The 20,424-nt window shown below is 57.1% G+C and overlaps 3 protein-coding genes and 5 non-coding genes across 12 annotated transcripts; 5 read left to right on the top strand and 3 right to left on the bottom strand.

The window, feature by feature from the left end:
* Positions 1–39: 39 nt before the first annotated feature.
* TRNAP-UGG lies at positions 40–111 on the bottom strand. The gene has a single exon. It is a non-coding gene; the product is annotated as a tRNA-Pro (tRNA).
* Positions 112–744: 633 nt separating this feature from the next.
* Positions 745–816, top strand: TRNAP-AGG. Its single transcript has one exon. It is a non-coding gene; the product is annotated as a tRNA-Pro (tRNA).
* Positions 817–1,071: 255 nt separating this feature from the next.
* TRNAA-UGC lies at positions 1,072–1,143 on the bottom strand. Its single transcript has one exon. It is a non-coding gene; the product is annotated as a tRNA-Ala (tRNA).
* A 323-nt stretch (positions 1,144–1,466) lies between these two features.
* Positions 1,467–1,538, bottom strand: TRNAP-AGG. Its single transcript has one exon. It is a non-coding gene; the product is annotated as a tRNA-Pro (tRNA).
* A 160-nt stretch (positions 1,539–1,698) lies between these two features.
* On the top strand, positions 1,699–1,780 carry TRNAS-CGA. Its single transcript has one exon. It is a non-coding gene; the product is annotated as a tRNA-Ser (tRNA).
* A 315-nt stretch (positions 1,781–2,095) lies between these two features.
* Positions 2,096–8,450, top strand: FTCD (formimidoyltransferase cyclodeaminase). The gene is made up of 14 exons (XM_032692795.1): positions 2,096–2,301; positions 3,079–3,262; positions 3,781–3,909; positions 4,022–4,110; positions 4,363–4,542; positions 4,631–4,768; positions 5,061–5,192; positions 5,840–5,901; positions 6,585–6,714; positions 6,844–7,005; positions 7,396–7,439; positions 7,519–7,657; positions 8,022–8,117; positions 8,307–8,450. Exons 1-14 carry the CDS (start codon positions 2,248–2,250, stop codon positions 8,391–8,393), a joined length of 1,626 nt encoding a protein of 541 aa, XP_032548686.1. The 5' UTR covers positions 2,096–2,247; the 3' UTR covers positions 8,394–8,450.
* A 587-nt stretch (positions 8,451–9,037) lies between these two features.
* LOC116789243 (uncharacterized histidine-rich protein DDB_G0274557-like) lies at positions 9,038–11,624 on the top strand. 2 transcript variants are annotated; one of them, XR_004357945.1, is made up of 4 exons: positions 9,038–9,548; positions 9,964–9,999; positions 10,248–10,465; positions 11,356–11,624. XR_004357945.1 is itself a non-coding variant. In XM_032692839.1 (4 exons), the coding sequence occupies exons 1-4, from the start codon at positions 9,712–9,714 to the stop codon at positions 11,392–11,394; spliced, it is 330 nt and encodes a 109-aa protein (XP_032548730.1). In that variant the 5' UTR covers positions 9,687–9,711; the 3' UTR covers positions 11,395–11,624. The 2 variants fall into 2 exon arrangements, 1 of the variants encoding a protein (XP_032548730.1); XM_032692839.1 differs by lacking the exon at positions 9,038–9,548 and adding an exon at positions 9,687–9,748.
* A 2,378-nt stretch (positions 11,625–14,002) lies between these two features.
* On the top strand, positions 14,003–19,841 carry LOC116789241 (proline-rich protein 13-like). Of its 4 annotated transcripts, none has more exons than XM_032692833.1 (5): positions 14,003–14,186; positions 14,402–14,437; positions 14,686–14,739; positions 18,532–18,755; positions 19,557–19,841. In XM_032692833.1, the coding sequence occupies exons 1-5, from the start codon at positions 14,150–14,152 to the stop codon at positions 19,605–19,607; spliced, it is 402 nt and encodes a 133-aa protein (XP_032548724.1). In that variant the 5' UTR covers positions 14,003–14,149; the 3' UTR covers positions 19,608–19,841. The 4 variants fall into 4 exon arrangements, 2 of the variants coding, with proteins under 2 accessions (XP_032548724.1, XP_032548726.1); XR_004357944.1 differs by lacking the exons at positions 14,003–14,186; positions 14,402–14,437; positions 14,686–14,739 and adding exons at positions 17,508–17,700; positions 18,116–18,151; positions 18,400–18,465; XM_032692835.1 differs by lacking the exons at positions 14,003–14,186; positions 14,402–14,437; positions 14,686–14,739 and adding exons at positions 17,723–17,900; positions 18,116–18,151; positions 18,400–18,453.
* The last annotated feature ends 583 nt before the right edge of the window (positions 19,842–20,424 follow it).

A 20,424-nucleotide genomic window follows, 5' to 3' on the forward strand; every position in this document is an offset into this window, starting at 1 on the left:
CGTCTGGCAGGCGGGGGCCGGTGGTCGGGCAAAAGAGAGGGGCTCGTCCGGGATTTGAACCCGGGACCTCTCGCACCCAAAGCGAGAATCATACCCCTAGACCAACGAGCCGGGGTGCAGCCGTTGCCCTTTGGGCAGCCCGGGACTTTCGGGGGCTCGGGGGCAGGCGGGGCTGTGCGCGGCCGTGGCTCTGCGGGAGCAGGGGGGTCTCCCTTGCTGGGGCCGCTCTCTGAAGCAGCAGCCGGAGGTGGGCGCGAGGCGTCAGCGCCTACATGTCCCCCCAGCAGCGGCGGGGGCGGCGCTTCCTCCCCCAAAGCCCCTCGGCGGGCCTGGCAGCGGATGGAGCGGGGGGGGGGGCTTGGCAGCAGCATCGGCCGCTCTCGGGCCCGGGCCGTCTCGCCGAGCTGGTGGGCCGCGGCAGCTGCGTTTGTGCTGGCTGGCAGCAGAGGCCCGTGTGTGTTTGTCAGGGGGCCGTCCGTGCGCGGGCCGTGGTGTGCGGGCCTGGCGTGGTGCGGGGTGGTGTGCGAGGGCGCTGGCGGGGAGCGCGCTGAGCATTGTTGGGCAGGGCGATTAGCGGGCGTGTGTGAAAGCTGGCGAGTGTGGCGAGCGTTGCGGGGCCGTGTGTGGGTGCAGGCGGTGTGGAGTCGGGCGTGGCGCGCGTCCCGCCGTGCTCGCAGCGCCCTTTTCCCGGGAAGCATCCGGGGTGTGGGCCCAGAGCGGGGGGCGGGGGCGGGCGCGCACCCCGGCTCGTTGGTCTAGGGGTATGATTCTCGCTTAGGGTGCGAGAGGTCCCGGGTTCAAATCCCGGACGAGCCCTTTTTTTGGCTCCCACCGCTCTGGTCCCCCCAGCACCGATGTTCATCCCAAGGGACACCCCGACCCCTCTAGGAAGGGACACCAGGGGAGGACAGGGAGGGAAATGGCCACGGGCATTTCCTCGCTGCCTGCCTTGGGGGACCAGCAGGCAATCCCAGGCAGGCCGTGCCCACAGGCAGCCCTAGGATTGTTCTGGGCGTTCCGGTAGCAGCCCCGCAGCCAGCGGAGAGGGGGCTCTGGGGAGGCAAAAGGACATGGAGATGCTGGGGGTTGATCCCAGGGCCTCTTGCATGCAAAGCAAGCGCTCTCCCGCTGAGCTACATCCCCTCCCCCCCCCCCCCCCCCCGGCACGGGCTCTGCCGCGGCGTTGTCCCCAGTCCGAACAAATGCCTATGTCAGCCGCCTTCCCCAGCCCCCCAGGCTGCGGAAAGGCGGTTCAGGGCTTTGTAGGCTCTGGGTGTCCCTGAGGCGCCAGCGGGCTGTGAAGGGAGTGAGAAGAGGGGGAAGGGCTGTCAAGTATCCCCGGATGCGGTTTTGTGGCTAGAGCCCCCGGGCAGAGGTGGCCGGTGGGTCTGCGATGGCACCTAATTCTGCCCCTGAGTGCCCCATGCCGTGAGGGTCGGTTGCGGGCGGTGGTGTGGGCAAAAGAAGGGCTCGTCCGGGATTTGAACCCGGGACCTCTCGCACCCTAAGCGAGAATCATACTCCTAGACCAACGAGCCGGGGTGTGCGGGTGATTTTGCCCCCCTCCCTGTGTGTGGGGAGACCGCGGCTACGTCCCCGCTCGCCAGGACAACGGAGCACAGCGGGGGTGGCTGGGCCGGGGGCCACATGTCGTCCCCCCCAACCCCACTCCTCTCACCATTCCCCCGGGTAAGGGAGGCTGTGATGGCCGAGGGGTGAAGGCGTTGGACTCGAAATCCAATAGGGATTCCCTGCGCAGGTTCAAATCTTGCTCACAGCGACAGGTTTTACCCGGTGCCCACACTGGGAGTCCCGGGGGTTCTGCCAAGAGCTCTCCCTTTGCTAGATGTGATGATGCTCTTGTTGCAGTGCCTGTCCCATCCGGTAGTCGCATCATGTTCCTGAATTCAGCAGATCTTTTTCTTCGTGTGGTATCACCTTCTTGTCACAATTAATTGGTGCGAGTAAGTCATTAGTGCTGTTGGCTGGCCCTGGTGCTCACGCAAAGCCCTTGTGCCTGGAGCCACTCCAGGCAGAGCAGGGCCAGTACCATGATGTTTATCCAAGCCCCTTTCTGTCCCCTGGCCACAGATCAATGCAGTTAATGAGAAACCCCAGCTTGGGAAAGAAGCTGCATGTTGGGTGCTTAGAGGCTTTTGCTCTGCAGTGGGACGGGAAAGGGCAGGAAACCCACAGGGTGCGAAGAGCTGAGCCGGGGGCTGCAGGGTGCAGGCAGATCCTGGGACCATGGCGAAGCTGGTGGAGTGCGTCCCCAACTTCTCAGAGGGGAATAACAAAGAGGTGAGGGAGTGCATGGAAGCGCTGAGGGGTGGGTGTTGCTGGGGTGCTGATGGCTGCGGTTTCCCTCCACAGAGCAGTACCCACTGCCAGACTCTGCCATGCCTCCTTTGAAGTGCTGTTGTGCACCTTTCACTGCCTGGCTAGTGCCAAAAATGCCTAAATGCAACCTTCACTTTCTTTTGGCACCTTAGTGAGAAGTAGGGGCTCAGACCTCCCTCCGCTGCCTGCTGGTTGCTGTAGCACCAGGTTTCGGGGTGGTCTGGGACACCCCCATAGAGAAATATCTCTTCCAGTTGTTATGCCAAAGGACTCTGTCCAGGTTAATGGAATGTGTCCTGGGCATTTGCCCTCAGCTGAACTTTGGCCCTGCCAGGGGCAGGGGAGTTCAGCAAACCCAAAAAGGCTCTAAAAACACAGCTTCCCCCAGGGAACAGGTTTTGCAGAGCCAAATCTTTTTGGAAGCTGGCTGGAGACTGTATCCTCAGGAACAGTGATTTGTGATGCTGTTCTATGACATGCAGCAGCAGTCAGGTGTCTCTCCCCCACCACAGCAAGTTTGGGGCTCACTGGGAGCCAGGGGTACCCCAAACCCCCCAGGTGGGATGCTCGCTCGTGCTTTTGGATTCTGCACCCTCTGCAGCACAGGGCTGATGGTCCCCACTGATCCTCCTCAAACCCTGCACCAGTGGGAAGGGGGAGAGCTGAGAAGGGATGTCTCCTCCCTTGGAAAGCTGCGGCTGTGGTGGGGACCCAGCCAGCTCAGCCACTGTCTGGCAGGTGATCGATGCGCTGGGACAGGCCATCTCCCGGACACCGGGCTGTGTGCTGCTGGACGTGGATGCAGGCGCTTCCACCAACCGCACCGTCTACACCTTCGTGGGGTCCCCTGAGGCAGTCGTGGAAGGGGCGCTGAGCGCGGCCCGAGTGGCTGGGCAGCTTATTGACATGAGCCGACACACGGGTGAGCTTGGGGGCGGTGCAGGAGCTGCTCTGGCATGGAGCATCCCAGCTGCTGGTGACCATGCATGGCATATCGCCCCACCCTCAGTAAGAAGTGCTGCTGGGATAGATGGTGGTGGGAGCAAAGCTCTTGCTCATCCTTCCAGTCCAGAGAGGTTGAGTACCTCCTGTCCCTGGGCTGGATAGACATTACTGCCACAAACACAACATATCCAGAGGATGACTGGGCACTGGAACAGGCTCCTCAGGGCAGTGGTCACAGCCCCAAGTTTGCCAGAGTTCAAGGAGAGTTCCCATGATGCTCTCAGGTACATGTTGGTGGTGTTGGGGTGTCCTGTGCAGGGCCAGGGGTTGGACTTCCTGATCCTTGTGAGTCCCTTCTGACTCAGGTTATTCTGTGATTCTGTGATTTCTTCACAGCAATGGTGTTCAGTCTGTAATAGTCTGGGAAAGGACCATTCTCCCTCCTTGTCTATTCACTCTTCCCAACTCCCATCCCTATATTTGCCCTGCCACCAGGTGAACACCCTCGGATGGGGGCCCTGGATGTCTGCCCCTTCGTGCCAGTGATCAATGTCAGCATGGAGGAGTGTGTCACCTGCGCCCACATCTTTGGGCAGCGCTTGGCAGAGGAGCTGGGGGTACCTGGTGAGTGGGGGATGGAATCTCTCCTCCTTCCATCCTACTCTGCATGATTCCAGGGGCTGGAGGAAGTGCCAGTCCGTGTCTGGTGGTGCTCAGCCCTGGCTCTGTCTTGCAGTTTACCTGTACGGAGCGGCGGCACGGGAGGAGAGCAGGAAGGCCCTGCCCTCCATCCGTGCTGGGGAGTACGAGGCACTCCCCGAGAAGGTGAGCCTGGCAGCACCCAGTTGGGTGGCACAGGTCGGGCAGAGCTGAGCTGTATGTCCCTGGCTTCAGGGAGGGTGCTGGGGGCTGGCATAGTCCCTTTGCACCAAGAGGAGCTGGGGACACATTCTGAGTGGTGCTGAACACGAAGGTGGTCATGGCAGATTCCGTCTGGGGAGGGAGAGGCCATCCCTGGGCGGGTGGCTCGTGCTGCTCAGCGGTGCCAGCCCACACGTTCTCCTCCCTTCTCCTCAGCTTGCAAAACCAGAGTGGGCTCCTGATTTTGGGCCCCCAACCTTTGTCCCCCAGTGGGGGGCCACGGTGACGGGCGCCCGGACCTTCCTTATCGCATACAACATCAACCTGCTGTGCACCAAGGAGCTGGCTCACCGCATCGCCCTCAACATCCGCGAGCAGGGGCGCGGCCCCGACCAGGTACGCCGGTGCCAGTGGCATGCCAGGAGCAGACCCATGTGACCCCTCGCCTCCTGGGCCATGCCCTGAATGTGGCAGTTGTTGGCAGCCTGGGCGCTTGAAGAAGGTGCAGGGTATTGGCTGGTATTTGGAGGAGGAGAATATAGCCCAGGTCTCAACAAACCTGCTGGACTTTGAGACCACGCCGCTCCACGCTGTCTACGAGGAGGTCTGCCAGGACGCGGAGGTGGGTGGTGTGGGAGGCTTGTTCCAGTGGGGGCTTCACAGAGGATGTCTCCCTCCAAGTTTTTCTCCTTGTCCCCAGGTCTGGCTCTGCTTTAGCTCATGCTTAGCTTAGCCATAGTGCTGAATGGCACGAAACCCCCAAAAGCTCAGCAACTTGCTGCTAGCCCCCAGCTCCTCCATTGAAGGCTTTTCCATGAGCTACCCATGTCCTGAGAAGGGATGAGGACCACCAGGCTGGGGTCATAGCAGCAGCAGGGCTCTAGGGATGGTCACATTTCTTGTGTTCTTTGCAGGCATTGAATCTTCCTGTGGTGGGGTCCCAGCTGGTGGGACTCATTCCCAAGAAGGCCATGCTGAATGCAGCTGAGTTTTACATCAAGAAGGAAAAACTCTTCATCCTGGAGGAAGAACAGAAGATCAGGCTGGTAACATGACTCCTGGTACCAACACAAGGGTGGCATCATGAGAGAGACACATCCACTCCCCCAGCCTCCTAAAGCAGCAGTGAGCAGAGATTTGGGACCACTCAGGCCCCAGGCTTGACACTTGTCTTCAGGGAGGTTTTTGTGGGGGGACAGTGAGTGAGACAAGTTGCTTTATTGTTCTGAGGATGCTGAAATGCTCAGGGAGCAGGGACCCCAACCCATGAGGACAGAGTGTGGGGAGCAGCTGCCCATCTTGCCTGCCTGGAGACCAGGAGGGGAAGGAGGTGTCCCCAGAGCTCAAGGACAGTGTGTGGCGTTACAGAAAGCTGTCCCAGGACAAGTGTAAGCAGGAAATGAGGAGACAGGGCTCTGCTATTCCACTGCAGGAGGGAGGGACTTTTCCAGCCTGTGGAAATGTGCTAGATAAGAGCAAGTTAATGATTAATCCGTACAGTTTCCAGTCACTGTAGGTGACCACATGCCTCCCCATGTCTGGGATGGGACATAGGGTGGTGGTGCCAGCTGTCCTCTCTCTGGATGGTGGCCAAAATAACTCTGTCCTAATGCTGACTCACCCGTGGTTAATTAGCAGTAGGGAAAGAGGCTGCAGCAGGACGAGGCTGACACAGCTGTGCTGCTCCTTGCAGGTGGTCAGTCGGCTGGGCCTGGACTCCCTCTCTCCGTTTCACCCCCGGGAGCGCATCATCGAGTAGGGACCCCCATCTTGCTTCGTATCACGGTGCCCATCCCTGCCTGGATGGGGGGATCCTGCTGCCTCTCTCTTGCTCTCAGCCTGTTTTGGGAGCATTGGTCACCCCCAGGGGACATCTCTGCTGGGTGTTGTGTAGGCGTGGCCTGGTCCCTGCTCCCAAATGCTGCTGGTTGTGAATGTGGAGTGAGGGAACTCCAGGTCACTTGAGCAGGCAGTGGGAGCAGGTCTTGTAACCAAATTGGAATGTTAAATTCCCTCCTCCATCCCCATGCCAACTTTCACTGCCTCTGGCTCACCCACTGCCCTCTGAGGAGAAATGCTGTGCGGCAGCAGACGGTGTGAAACACGTGTCTGAGGGGCGAAAGGAAGGGAAATCCACCCATGAGGTGAAGTACTTGTCCCCCCTAGGACCTGGCTGCAGGTGTTTCTGTCCCACAAAACTCCATTTGCATGAGCCCACCAGAGCAGCCCCCCACACCACCAGGACATGTGTTTCCCAACTGTCCCCATGGGGTTCCCAGTCCTCTCCCTGACCTTCATCCTGGGTTTTTTTGGGTTAGCCACCTTCTGATTCATGAGGTCAATGACAATCTGTCAGAGAGGGCAGTGCCGGGTGAGGAGGGTAGTGGTGGTGTCCCTGCATCTGGGGGGCTCTAAACGCTGGGGCTGCTGTGCCGCAGGTACCTGGTGGAGGCAGGAGAGGTGGACAGGGGGCTGGTGTCCAAGTCCCTGGGCACCTTCGTGCGGGCAGTCGGTGGGAGGTCGGCAGCGCCGGGAGGAGGCTCCGTGTCTGCAGCTGCAGGTGCCCTGGTACGTTTCTCACACCGAGGGGGAGTCCTGGGGGTCCACTTGGTGTGTGGAGCCCCTGAGGGGGGCCGGCATGGTGGTGGCAGTGGGCACTATGTCCTGCTGGAGGATTTCCCACCTGTGCCCTCGCAGGGAGCAGCGCTGGGCAGCATGGTGGGGCTGATGAGCTACGGGAAGCGGCAGTTTGAGGACCTGGACCCCATCATGAGGAAGCTGATCCCCCCGTTCCACCAGGCCATGAATGAGCTGGTGGCAATGGTGGATGCTGACTCCCGTGCCTTCAGCAGCTACATGGTGAGATCCCGCTGGAGGCAGACATCCTGCAGGGAATTGCGGGGGGAGGCTTTCCAGCTGGAAGGAAGGCTGGGATCGCTGCGCTCTGGTATCCTTAGCAGCAGGGTTGTGACCTTGGAATCATAAAATCATTAAGGTTGGAAAAAACCTCCAAGGTCATCAAGTCCAACCTTCTAATGAGTGCACCCATGGCCACTAAATCATGTGGCAAAATGCCACGTCTACTCTTTTTTTTAACACATCCAGTGATGCTAAAGCCAGGCCCAGGGGAAGGGTCATCATAACAAAAATGAGGTTTGCAAGAGTACGGGAGCTCTGGGGTGTGCCCTAGCCCCTGATGCAAGGCATGGCCTTGGTGACAGCAGCTAACCTGCTTTTCTTTGCCTGCAGGAAGCCATGAAGCTGCCAAAAAGCACCCCTGAAGAGCGGGAGAGGTGAGCTGGGCTGGTGGGCACTGTCAGACTGGGGGAGCACAGGCACCCAGCACTGAGCCAGGGCTGTCGCCCCTCCCAGGCGCACGGCTGCCATGCAGCAGGGACTGAAGACAGCTGTGAGGGTGCCCTATGCCCTGGCAGAGAAGGTGAGCGGGCTCTGGCCTGCTCTGAAGGAACTGACACAACACTGCAACCTGGCCTGCAAATCCGACATCCAGGTACGGCCCCAGGCTCACCCTCTGCCCTGCAAGGTGTCCTCATGTCCTGACCTGCAGAGAGCATCTGTCCAGCTGTGCTTCCCAAACTGGCCCAGTGCTTTCCACCCACTATTTGCCAGCTTGCAAAAAAAGCTCCTTGTAGGAGGGTTGACCTCCACCAGCCCTTGCTTGAGTTTCCTGTTGTGTGTGGCAATGCTTCCCACTGCTTGAGCTACTTCCTGAGAATCCCACCGGATTGGAAAGTGTTCTGTGCCACTGGGTGTGAGGGTGGGAGTCCTGCAGGGTAAGGGGTCTGCCCTTCTGCAGCACAGTGTGCTGGTGCTGGTTGATGAGGAGAGCTGCTCGCAAGCCTGTCTTTTCCCAGGTGGGAGCCAAAATGCTGGAAGCAGCTGTGTTTGGAGCTTATTTCAATGTCATGATCAACCTCAAAGACATAACGGATGAGAAGTTCAAGCTTGTGGTAATAAGCAGGGGCTGTGTGTGTGCCCCAGGCCTGGTGGTGGGGCTGAGGTGGGACAGAGAGGAAGCCCCTGGGACCACTCGTTCCCGGGCACTCCCTCCCTTTGCCACCAGCGGGATGCATGGGGTGGATGGTGGATGGTTCCTGTGTTCTGTTGAGCAGTAAACGACACATCTTGTCCCCACACAGATGTCCCAGAAGGTCTCCAGGCTGCTGGAAGAGGCAAAGCAAGGGTCAGCACTCGTGCTGGCACTGCTGGAGAAGCGGGTGGCCTGAGGAGGGCTTGGGAGTGGTCTGGGAATTCTACAGTGGCAAATAAAGCTGGGAAATCCACTTGTCCCTGTGTTGCTCTTTTGCTGTCAGCCTCTAGAGATCCCAGTGTCACATTCCCTACTGCCCTTTCCCTGGCCAAGGGAGATTTTTGCTGTCTGGATCTTGGACTCCAGACTTCCTTCCCCCCATCCCTGGGACATTAGGAGATGACTGGGCTGGCACTGCCTGGGATCCCAGGGATCTTAACAAAGGGGGTGGCAGTGACCCAATGGGACTGCCCGTGAGGGGTGCTTGTGCGTGGCTACTTCCTGACCCTGCACACTCTTGTGTTTTATGCCCAGAAACCCCTCAAAGCACTCTCCTACCCTATATGTGGGGCAAGACATAGCCCAGTCCCTTTCTGCAAAGTGACTTTTTGGTGGCGTGTGACAATTCCAGTCTGTTGCATTGCCTGGAAAAGGAGCACTGCCAAGCACGCAGCACCATCAGGGGTGTTAGCAGGGAGATGGGGATGGAATGGATTGGGATGGGACGGAATGGGGAGAACTCTATTCCCTCCCCATAGATTCCCCCGTAAGAGGAAGATCTGAAAATTGGGGCAGCCAGCCCTGCCTCCTGTCCCTGCTGACGGGTGTGATAGCAGATATCACCTCCTCCACCTCACGCCACAGCAGAAACCCTAAGCAGTGTCACAGGGAGTCACAATCCCTACCCTGAACCTTGCTGTCCCACAGCACCATCTGTGGGAGGGTCACCCCTGTCCCTGGACACTGTGCCTGTGCTGGGAGCACTGAGCCCGAGTTCATGGTGGGGTCACATGACTCACTCCATCAGCTGACGTCGGGAGCTGTAACCACCACCCTCCATCGTCTGTTTTTATTATATGTGGGACTGTTTTATGTGTTTTATTACATGTGGGACCCTTGTGCTGGCTGGGAGTGGTGTGTTGACTTTTCTTACACAACCAAATGATGGCCATGGCCAAGGTGGTGCCGGGTTCACTGCTTGGCGGTGTCACCTCTGCCCACCACACCCCTCCTCACCAGGGAGGGACCTGGTATTTAACAGGTGCCTGACAGCCCAGTTCGAACCGTGCCAAGGACGGTGATCGAGAGTGCTGCCAGCATCGCCTCCTCTGGGAGTTTTTGGGCAGGTTTGGTGAGTGCAGGGCAGCGGGGAGCACGGGGGCAGCTGGAGCGGAGGCAGCCGGGGGTCAGGGTGCGCTGTCCCCATGGGTGCTGCTGGACCAGACACGTGTCCCCAGTCCTTTTGGTCCATGAGGACATGAGCTGGGCACCCGGGTTTGTTACTGCCATTAACGATGGAAACCACAGGCTGGGCTTTGGGTGTGCCTGGAGGTGGGGACAGTGGCTCTGGGGGTTGGTGCTCTCCCCCAGAGGGACAGGAGGGCTGTCGTTGGGGTGTGCAGGGGGATGGCAGTCCTGGGGAAGCGAGCGCGGTCTCTGCTCCCAGGGCAGATGTGTGGGACAGAGGAGTCAGGTCCCAGCTCTGGGCCGGGCAATGACGTCCCTGTGGCAGGAGGTGACTGATGGTGCTTGTCCTTCCCTTTCAGCTCACAGACCACTGAGGATGTGTGACCCCCACCAAGGTGAGGGACCATGGGGCCAGACAGGGCTGTGGGTACCACACAGCCATCAGGGCTCAGAGAGGAGCTCAGGGCAATGGCCACAGGCACCTGGGGGGATTCCCTGCATACCAGAGGCATGTGGGATGTCATTTGTGAGGAAGAGGTAGACTGGGAGGGGCCCTTTGGGTGCATGGATACACCAGCTCCCTGCACTGTCTGTCCAGGGAGAGCCTGTGTCTGCCTGCTAACAGCTCTCCTCTTCTTCCTAGGCATGCCACGACCACACCATCCAGTTTGCCCTCCTGGTCCTCCGGGACATCCTGGTTCCGGCACAGGTCCCAACCCTGGTGGCCCTGCAGTCTGCCCCCGTCCACCTGGCCATGGGCATCCTCCCCATGGGCACCCCCATCCAGGACCACCTCATGGCCATCAGAAGCACCATAAGAAGCACCATAAAGAGAAGCACTCGAAGCACCATGGAGACAAGGTAAGAGTGAGGCGGTAAGAGACTCTTCTAGATTTCTGCTGTGGTCCTTCAGGCCCCCTTCCCCCACACCACAGCATCCATCCTGGACAAGTGGGACTCTCCTCTCCCACCCTGTGGTGGCTGCAGCATGCTGCCAAAACCTCAGTGGCTTTTTTTTAGACATGGAAACTCCTGTTGTATTAATAAATAGGCAAGAACAAACCATATTAAGTGAGTAATTTGAAAAACAGTCCATGAAATTCCTTGAAGGCATTTAAAGCAGTGATGTGGCTCAGGGTGCACCATGCAGTGCATTGAATCACAGGACTTGTCCTGCTCATCTGAGGGTGAGTCGTGTCTCTCTAATGGACATTCACTCAGTGTCTTGCCAGAGGAACTGTTCAATTCCTTCTTAAAAAAAAAAACAAAACACCAAAACAACCCAAAAAGCAAAGAAATTAAAAAAAAACAAAACAAAACCAATTAAAAACCCTCAAAAAAGCAAAACCAAAAGAGGAGATGCAATTCCCTGTGCTAGGAGTAGATTCTGCAGAAAAGGCTATTATAGAGATAGGCACCATCCAGAGCAGGTCTGAGTGAGGAACTGCTAAACACACTTCCAGTTCCGACATTGGAGGCGGGCGCATTTCCCAAACAAATCAAGCCATCAGCTCCTTCCACTGGGTAACAGCTCTGCCTGTGGTCTGCTCTGACGTTTGTCCTTGCTGACAGAGAGCACAACCCTTCTGGAATTTGTTTTATTGACCTAAAGAGCCTTGAAAAAAACTAAGAAACACCCCCCAAGCCTCCCACAATATGGGGCAGCCACGACAGGGTCACTAACACCTCTCAGGAATGCTGTGAAAGAGGGTCTTTTCGCTGGTGCCCTAAAGTTGTTTTCTCTCCTCCAGCACTCCAGTGGCTCAAGCAGCAGCTCTGACTCGGACTGAACATCTGGCATCTCCCACCTTCAGCAAAACACAAAGCCAAACACCTTGTGGGAACTCCCTGCATGTAGCTCTACTCCCTTCCCCTTTCCCTTACAGCAGTGTTTTACCTGCTGAGTGATTTTCTCGTGTTTCCATTGTAAATGATTTGTCCTGGAATCTCTTAAGTCATTGGACAGCATCTCCATCGTCTGTCTTTTGGGAGAGCCTGCTGAAAGTCATCATGTGCTTGTTTGCAATCTGTTGGTGTCCGTGTGTTTTTTCCTGGGCAATGGTTCCGGCTGCTAACACGGATCCTACTGCCCGTAAAAGTCCTTACACTGCGTATGAGCTTTCCCAGCTAGAGTAGAGGGTCTGGCTGGGGACACTGTAAATTATGTGGGCTGCCATCCTCAACAGCAGGGCAATAAGTGCTGGGAAAGATCTCACCATGGCAGAGCGAACCTCCCGAAGTTTGGCACAGCCCATCTCCCCCCAGATTTCCTGCCAGCGCAGCCTCATCCGTCCTTGTTGCAGTGCTGGCTGCGTGTCTGTGCGTGCTGGGGCAGGGGGATTTCATTCGTGCAGCCCCTCTCTGCTTGCAGCCATGTCTTGTCCTTTGTCCCTTGAGGCTGCAGCAGGACTTGTCATGATGGAGCTGACGCAGCGGTGCTGCTCCTTGCAGGTGGTCAGTTCACTGGGTCTGGACTCCCTGTCTCCGTTTCACCCGCGGGAGCGCATCCTGGAGTAGGGACCCCCATCCTACTTTGCATCACGGTGCCCATCCCTGCCTGGATGGGGGTATCCTGCTGCCTGCATCTTTCACTTGGCTTGTTTTGGGAGCAGTGGCTGCTTCCGGCCACTTGTGGAACAGCAGCTCACTTGAGCAGGCAGTGGGAGCAGGTTTGGTGGCCAAATTGGAACGTTAAATTCCCTTCCCCATCCCCATGCCAACTTTCCCTGCCTCTGGCTCACCCGCTGCCCTCTAAGGAGAGACGCTGTGCGGCAGCAGCCAGCGGGAGAGGTGAACTGGGCTGGTGGGCACTGTCAGACTGGGGGAGCACAGGCACCCAGCACTGAGTTAGGGCTGTCCCCCCTCCCAGACGCACGGTTGCCATGCAGCAGGGACTGAAGACGGCCGTGAGGGTGTCCTATGCCCTGGCAGAGAAGGTGAGCGGGCTCTGGCCTGCTCTGAAGGAACTGACACAACACTGCAACCTGGCCTGCAAATCCGACATCCAGGTACGGCCCCAGGTTCACCCTCTGCCCTGCAAGGTGTCCTCATGTCCTGACCTGCAGAGAGCATCTGTCCAGCTGTGCTTCCCAAACTGGCCCAGTGCTTTCCACCCACTATTTGCCAGCTTGCAAAAAAAGCTCCTTGTAGGAGGGTTGACCTCCACCAGCCCTTGCTTGAGTTTCCTGTTGTGTGTGGCAATGCTTCCCACTGCTTGAGCTACTTCCTGAGAATCCCACCGGATTGGAAAGTGTTCTGTGCCACTGGGTGTGAGGGTGGGAGTCCTGCAGGGTAAGGGGTCTGCCCTTCTGCAGCACAGTGTGCTGGTGCTGGTTGATGAGGAGAGCTGCTCGCAAGCCTGTCTTTTCCCAGGTGGGAGCCAAAATGCTGGAAGCAGCTGTGTTTGGAGCTTATTTCAATGTCATGATCAACCTCAAAGACATAACGGATGAGAAGTTCAAGCTTGTGGTAATAAGCAGGGGCTGTGTGTGTGCCCCAGGCCTGGTGGTGGGGCTGAGGTGGGACAGAGAGGAAGCCCCTGGGACCACTCGTTCCCGGGCACTCCCTCCCTTTGCCACCAGCGGGATGCATGGGGTGGATGGTGGATGGCTCCTGTGTCCCTTTCTGTAAGGTGTCTTTTTGGTGGCGTGTGACAATTCCAGTCTGTTGCATTGCCTGGAAAAGGAGCACTGCCAAGCACGCAGCACCATCAAGGGTGTTAGCAGGGAGATGGGGATGGAATGGATTGGGATGGGACGGAATGGGGAGAACTCTATTCCCTCCCCATAGATTCCTCCCTAAGAGGAAGATCTGAAAATTGGGGCAGCCAGCCCTGCCTCCTGTCCCTGCTGACGGGTGTGATAGCAGATATCACCTCCTCCACCTCACACCACAGCAGAAACCCTAAGCAGTGTCACAGGGAGTCACAATCCCTACCCTGAACCTTGCTGTCCCACAGCACCATCTGTGGGAGGGTCACCCCTGTCCCTGGACACTGTGCCTGTGCTGGGAGCACTGAGCCCGAGTTCATGGTGGGGTCACATGACTCACTCCATCAGCTGACGTCGGGAGCTGTAACCACCACCCTCCATCGTCTGTTTTTATTATATGTGGGACCGTTTTATGTGTTTTATTACATGTGGGACCCTTGTGCTGGCTGGGAGTGGTGTGTTGACTTTTCTTACACAACCAAATGATGGCCATGGCCAAGGTGGTGCCGGGTTCACTGCTTGGCGGTGTCACCTCTGCCCACCACACCCCTCCTCACCAGGGAGGGACCTGGTATTTAACAGGTGCCTGACAGCCCAGTTCGAACCGTGCCAAGGACGGTGATCGAGAGTGCTGCCAGCATCGCCTCCTCTGGGAGTTTTTGGGCAGGTTTGGTGAGTGCAGGGCAGCGGGGAGCACGGGGGCAGCCGGAGCGGAGGCAGCCGGGGGTCAGGGTGCGCTGTCCCCATGGGTGCTGCTGGACCAGACACGTGTCCCCAGTCCTTTTGGTCCATGAGGACATGAGCTGGGCACCCGGGTTTGTTACTGCCATTAACGATGGAAACCACAGGCTGGGCTTTGGGTGTGCCTGGAGGTGGGGACAGTGGCTCTGGGGGTTGGTGCTCTCCCCCAGAGGGACAGGAGGGCTGTCGTTGGGGTGTGCAGGGGGATGGCAGTCCTGGGGAAGCGAGCGCGGTCTCTGCTCCCAGGGCAGATGTGTGGGACAGAGGAGTCAGGTCCCAGCTCTGGGCCGGGCAATGACGTCCCTGTGGCAGGAGGTGACTGATGGTGCTTGTCCTTCCCTTTCAGCTCACAGACCACTGAGGATGTGTGACCCCCACCAAGGTGAGGGACCATGGGGCCAGACAGGGCTGTGGGTACCACACAGCCATCAGGGCTCAGAGAGGAGCTCAGGGCAATGGCCACAGGCACCTGGGGGGATTCCCTGCATACCAGAGGCATGTGGGATGTCATTTGTGAGGAAGAGGTAGACTGGGAGGGGCCCTTTGGGTGCATGGATACACCAGCTCCCTGCACTGTCTGTCCAGGGAGAGCCTGTGTCTGCCTGCTAACAGCTCTCCTCTTCTTCCTAGGCATGCCACGACCACACCATCCAGTTTGCCCTCCTGGTCCTCCGGGACATCCTGGTTCCGGCACAGGTCCCAACCCTGGTGGCCCTGCAGTCTGCCCCCCACGCCCTCCTTCTCCTGGCCATGGGCATCCTCCCCATGGGCACCCCCCATCGGGGCATCACCCTCATGGGCACCCCCATCCAGGACCACCTCACGGCCATTAGAAGTAAGATAAGAAGCACCATAAGGAGAAGCACTCCAAGTACCATGGAGACAAGGTAAGAGTAAGGAGGGAAGAGACTCTTCTAAATTTCTGCTGTGGTCCTTTGGGCCCCTTCCCCCACACCACAGCATCCAGCCTGGACAGCTGGGACTCTCCTTTCCCACCCTATGGTGGCTGCAGCACGCTGCCAAAACCTCAGTGGCTTTTTTTTAGACATGGAAACTCCTGTTGTATTAATAAATAGGCAAGAACAAACCATATTAAGTGAGTAATTTGAAAAACAGTCCATGAAATTCCTTGAAGGCATTTAAAGCAGTGATGTGGCTCAGGGTGCACCATGCAGTGCATTGAATCACAGGACTTGTCCTGCTCATCTGAGGGTGAGTCGTGTCTCTCTAATGGACATTCACTCAGTGTCTTGCCAGAGGAACTGTTCAATTCCTTCTTAAAAAAAAAAACAAAACACCAAAACAACCCAAAAAGCAAAGAAATTAAAAAAAAAACAAAACAAAACCAATTAAAAACCCTCAAAAAAGCAAAACCAAAAGAGGAGAAGCAATTCCCTGTGCTAGGAGTAGATTCTGCAGAAAAGGCTATTATAGAGATAGGCACCATCCAGAGCAGGTCTGAGTGAGGAACTGCTAAACACACTTCCAGTTCCGACATTGGAGGCGGGCGCATTTCCCAAACAAATCAAGCCATCAGCTCCTTCCACTGGGTAACAGCTCTGCCTGTGGTCTGCTCTGACGTTTGTCCTTGCTGACAGAGAGCACAACCCTTCTGGAATTTGTTTTATTGACCTAAAGAGCCTTGAAAAAAACTAAGAAACACCCCCCAAGCCTCCCACAATATGGGGCAGCCACGACAGGGTCACTAACACCTCTCAGGAATGCTGTGAAAGAGGGTCTTTTCGCTGGTGCCCTAAAGTTGTTTTCTCTCCTCCAGCACTCCAGTGGCTCAAGCAGCAGCTCTGACTCGGACTGAACATCTGGCATCTCCCACCTTCAGCAAAACACAAAGCCAAACACCTTGTGGGAACTCCCTGCATGTAGCTCTACTCCCTTCCCCTTTCCCTTACAGCAGTGTTTTACCTGCTGAGTGATTTTCTCGTGTTTCCATTGTAAATGATTTGTCCTGGAATCTCTTAAGTCATTGGACAGCATCTCCATTGTCTGTCTTTTGGGAGAGCCTGCTGAAAGTCATCATGTGCTTGTTTGCAATCTGTTGGTGTCCGTGTGTTTTTTCCTGGGCAATGGTTCCGGCTGCTAACATGGATCCTACTGCCCGTAAAAGTCCTTACACTGCGTATGAGCTTTCCCAGCTAGAGTAGAGGGTCTGGCTGGGGACACTGTAAATTATGTGGGCTGCCATCCTCAACAGCAGGGCAATAAGTGCTGGGAAAGATCTCACCATGGCAGAGCGAACCTCCCGAAGTTTGGCACAGCCCATCTCCCCCAGATTTCCTGCCAGCGCAGCCTCATCCGTCCTTGTTGCAGTGCTGGCTGCGTGTCTGTGCGTGCTGGGGCAGGGGGATTTCATTCGTGCAGCCCCTCTCTGCTTGCAGCCATGTCTTGTCCTTTGTCCCTTGAGGCTGCAGCAGGACTTGTCATGATGGAGCTGACGCAGCGGTGCTGCTCCTTGCAGGTGGTCAGTTCACTGGGTCTGGACTCCCTGTCTCCGTTTCACCCGCGGGAGCGCATCCTGGAGTAGGGACCCCCATCCTACTTTGCATCACGGTGCCCATCCCTGCCTGGATGGGGGTATCCTGCTGCCTGCATCTTTCACTTGGCTTGTTTTGGGAGCAGTGGCTGCTTCCGGCCACTTGTGGAACAGCAGCTCACTTGAGCAGGCAGTGGGAGCAGGTTTGGTGGCCAAATTGGAACGTTAAATTCCCTTCCCCATCCCCATGCCAACTTTCCCTGCCTCTGGCTCACCCGCTGCCCTCTAAGGAGAGACGCTGTGCGGCAGCAGCCAGCGGGAGAGGTGAGCTGGGCTGGTGGGCACTGTCAGACTGGGGGAGCACAGGCACCCAGCACTGAGTTAGGGCTGTCCCCCCTCCCAGACGCACGGTTGCCATGCAGCAGGGACTGAAGATGGCCGTGAGGGTGCCCTATGCCCTGGCAGAGAAGGTGAGCGGGCTCTGGCCTGCTCTGAAGGACCTGACACAACACTGCAACCTGGCCTGCAAATCCGACATCCAGGTACGGCCCCAGGCTCACCCTCTGCCCTGCAAGGTGTCCTCATGTCCTGACCTGCAGGGAGCATCTGTCCAGCTGTGCTTCCCAACTGGCCCAGTGCTTTCCACCCACTATTTGCCAGCTTGCAAAAAAAGCTCCTTGTAGGAGGGTTGACCTCCACCAGCCCTTGCTTGAGTTTCCTGTTGTGTGTGGCAATGTTTCCCACTGCTTGAGCTACTTCCTGAGAATCCCACCGGATTGGAAAGTGTTCTGTGCCGCTGGGTGTTGCAGGGTGGGTGTGGGGTTCATGCTGGGGTTGCCTGACTCACTCTATCAGCTGATGTCGGGAGCTGTAACCACCGCCCTCCATCGTCTGTTTTTATTAGCCCTGTGGGACCTTTGTGCTGGCTGGGAGTGGTGTGTTGACTTTTCTTGGGTGCCCATGGTTACAGTCCTGGTGCAGGGTGGTGCCAGTTTGACTGCTGGGCAGTGTCACCTCTGCCCACCACACCCCTCCTCACCAGGGAGGGACCTGGTATTTAACAGGTGCCTGACAGCCCGGTTAGAACCGTGCCAAGGACGGTGATCGAGAGTGCTGCCAGCATCGCCTCCTCTGGGAGTTTTTGGGCAGGTTTGGTGAGTGCAGGGCAGTGGGGAGCACGGGGGCAGCCGGAGCGGAGGCAGCCGGGGGTCAGGGTGCTCTGTCCCCATGGGTGCTGCTGGACCAGACACGTGTCCCCAGTCCTTTTGGTCCATGAGGACATGAGCTGGGCACCCGGGTTTGTTACTGCCATTAACGATGGAAACCACAGGCTGGGCTTTGGGTGTGCCTGGAGGTGGGGACAGTGGCTCTGGGGGTTGGTGCTCTCCCCCAGAGGGACAGGAGGGCTGTCGTTGGGGTGTGCAGGGGGATGGCAGTCCTGGGGAAGCGAGCGCGGTCTCTGCTCCCAGGGCAGATGTGTGGGACAGAGGAGTCAGGTCCCAGCTCTGGGCCGGGCAATGACGTCCCTGTGGCAGGAGGTGACTGATGGTGCTTGTCCTTCCCTTTCAGCTCACAGACCACTGAGGATGTGTGACCCCCACCAAGGTGAGGGACCATGGGGCCAGACAGGGCTGTGGGTACCACACAGCCATCAGGGCTCAGAGAGGAGCTCAGGGCAATGGCCACAGGCACCTGGGGGGATTCCCTGCATACCAGAGGCATGTGGGATGTCTTTTGTGAGGAAGAGGTAGACTGGGAGGGGCCCTTTGGGTGCATGGATACACCAGCTCCCTGCACTGTCTGTCCAGGGAGAGCCTGTGTCTGCCTGCTAACAGCTCTCCTCTTCTTCCTAGGCATGCCACAACCACACCATCCAGTTTGCCCTCCTGCTCCTCCAGGATACCCTGGTCCTGGCACAGGTCCCTACCCTGGTGGCATTGCAGTTTGCCCTCCTGCTCCTCCAGGATACCCTGGTCCTGGCACAGGTCCCTGCCCTGGTGGCCCTGCAGTTTGCCCCCCGTGCCCCCCTCCACCTGGCCACGGGCATCACCCCCATGGGCACCCCCCATGTGGACATAATCCCCATGGGCACCTCCCTCCAGGACCACCGGGAGTGCAGGTGTGCCCCCCTGACTGTCATCAGAAGCACCATAAGAAGCACCATAAGAAGCACCATAAGAAGAAGCACTCCAAGCACCATGGAGGCAAGGTAAGAGTGAGGCGACAGCAGACACTTCCTTATTCCTGCTATGTTCCTTAGGCCCCCCTTCCCCTATGCCACAGCATCCATCCTGGACAGCTAGGACTCTCCTCTTCCACGCTGTGGTGGTTGGAGCGCACTGCCAAAACCTCAACGGCTTTCTTTAGATATGGAATTTCCCATTAAGTTAATGGGAGCCAAGGATGAGTCATAGTAAGTGAGCAATTTGAAAAACAGTCCAGGAAATTCCTTGAAGGTGTTTAAAGCAGTGATGTGGCTCAGGGGGCACCATGCAGCTCACCCAAGAGTAAGTTGTGTCTCTATAAGTGACATTCACTCAGTGTCTTGCCAGAGGAACTGTTCAGTTCCTTCTCAAAAAAAACAAAACAAACACAAATCCATGATCAAAATAGAAACCAAGAAAGGAGAAGCAATTCCCTGTGTTGGGAGTAGATTCTGCAGAAAAGGCTGTTACAGGGATGGGCACTGTCCAGAGCAGATCTGAGTCAGGGACTGCTAAACATACCCCCAGTTCCAACACTGGAAGTGGGAGCATTTCCCAGACCAATCAAACTCTCTCACTGGATAACACCTCTGCCCGTGATCTGCTCTGATGTTTGTCCTTGCTGGCAGAGAGCATGACCCTTCTGGAATTTGCTTTATTGACCTAAAGAGCCTTGAAAAAAATTAAGGAACACCCCTCAAGCCTCCCACAATATGGGGCAGCCACGACAGGGTCACTAACACCTCTCAGGAATGCTGTGAAAGGGTCTTTTCGCTGGTGCCCTAAAGTTGTTTTCTCTCCTCCAGCACTCCAGCGGCTCAAGCAGCAGCTCAAGCAGCAGCTCTGACTCTGACTGAACATTTGGCATCTCCCACCTGTACAGCACTGATTAGCAAAACATGAAGCCAAACACCTTGTGCGAGTGCTGTGCCCTGCCCTGCGTGTTTCTCTGTTCCCCTTCCCTTTCCCTTATAGCAGCGTTTTGCCTGCTGTGTGATTTTCTCATGTTTACTTTGTAAATGCTTTGTCCTGGAATCTCTGAGTCATTGGACAGCATCACCATTGTCTGTCTTTTGGGAGAGCCTGCTGAAAGTCATGTGCTTGTCTGCAATCTGCTGGTGTCTGTGTGTTTTTTCCTGGGCAATGGTGCCAGCTGCTAACGTGGATCCCACTGCCCATAAAAGTCCTTACACTGTGTATGAGCTTTCCCAGCTAGAGTAGAGAGGCTGGCTGGGGATACTGTAATTATGTGGGCTGCCATCCTTAACAGCAGGGTAATAATTGTTAGAGAAAATGCTCACCACGACAAAGGGAACCTCCCGAAGTTTGGTACAGCCCATCTCCCCCAGATTTCCTGCTAGCACAGCCTCGTCCATCCTTGTTGCAGTGCTGGCTGCGTGTCTGTGCGTGCTGGGGTACTGGGATTTCATTCGTGCAACCCCTCTCTGCTTGCAGCCATGTCTTGTCCTATGACCCTTGAGCCTTTCCTACAGCACTCCTTTCCAGAGGAGGGAGAACATGGCAGTGACACCACAGTGCTGATGGACATGGCTCCCCAGCACTGTGCATTCCTGCCTTCTGCCCATGCCAGGAGCCCTTCCCTGCACTCATCCCTGGGGTCCCCCATGCACAACCCACACTCCCCTCCATCCTACCTTGACCACCTTATGGGAC

Source organism: Chiroxiphia lanceolata, chromosome 7 (genome assembly GCF_009829145.1).
Source record: "Chiroxiphia lanceolata isolate bChiLan1 chromosome 7, bChiLan1.pri, whole genome shotgun sequence".
Taxonomy (NCBI): domain Eukaryota; kingdom Metazoa; phylum Chordata; class Aves; order Passeriformes; family Pipridae; genus Chiroxiphia; species Chiroxiphia lanceolata.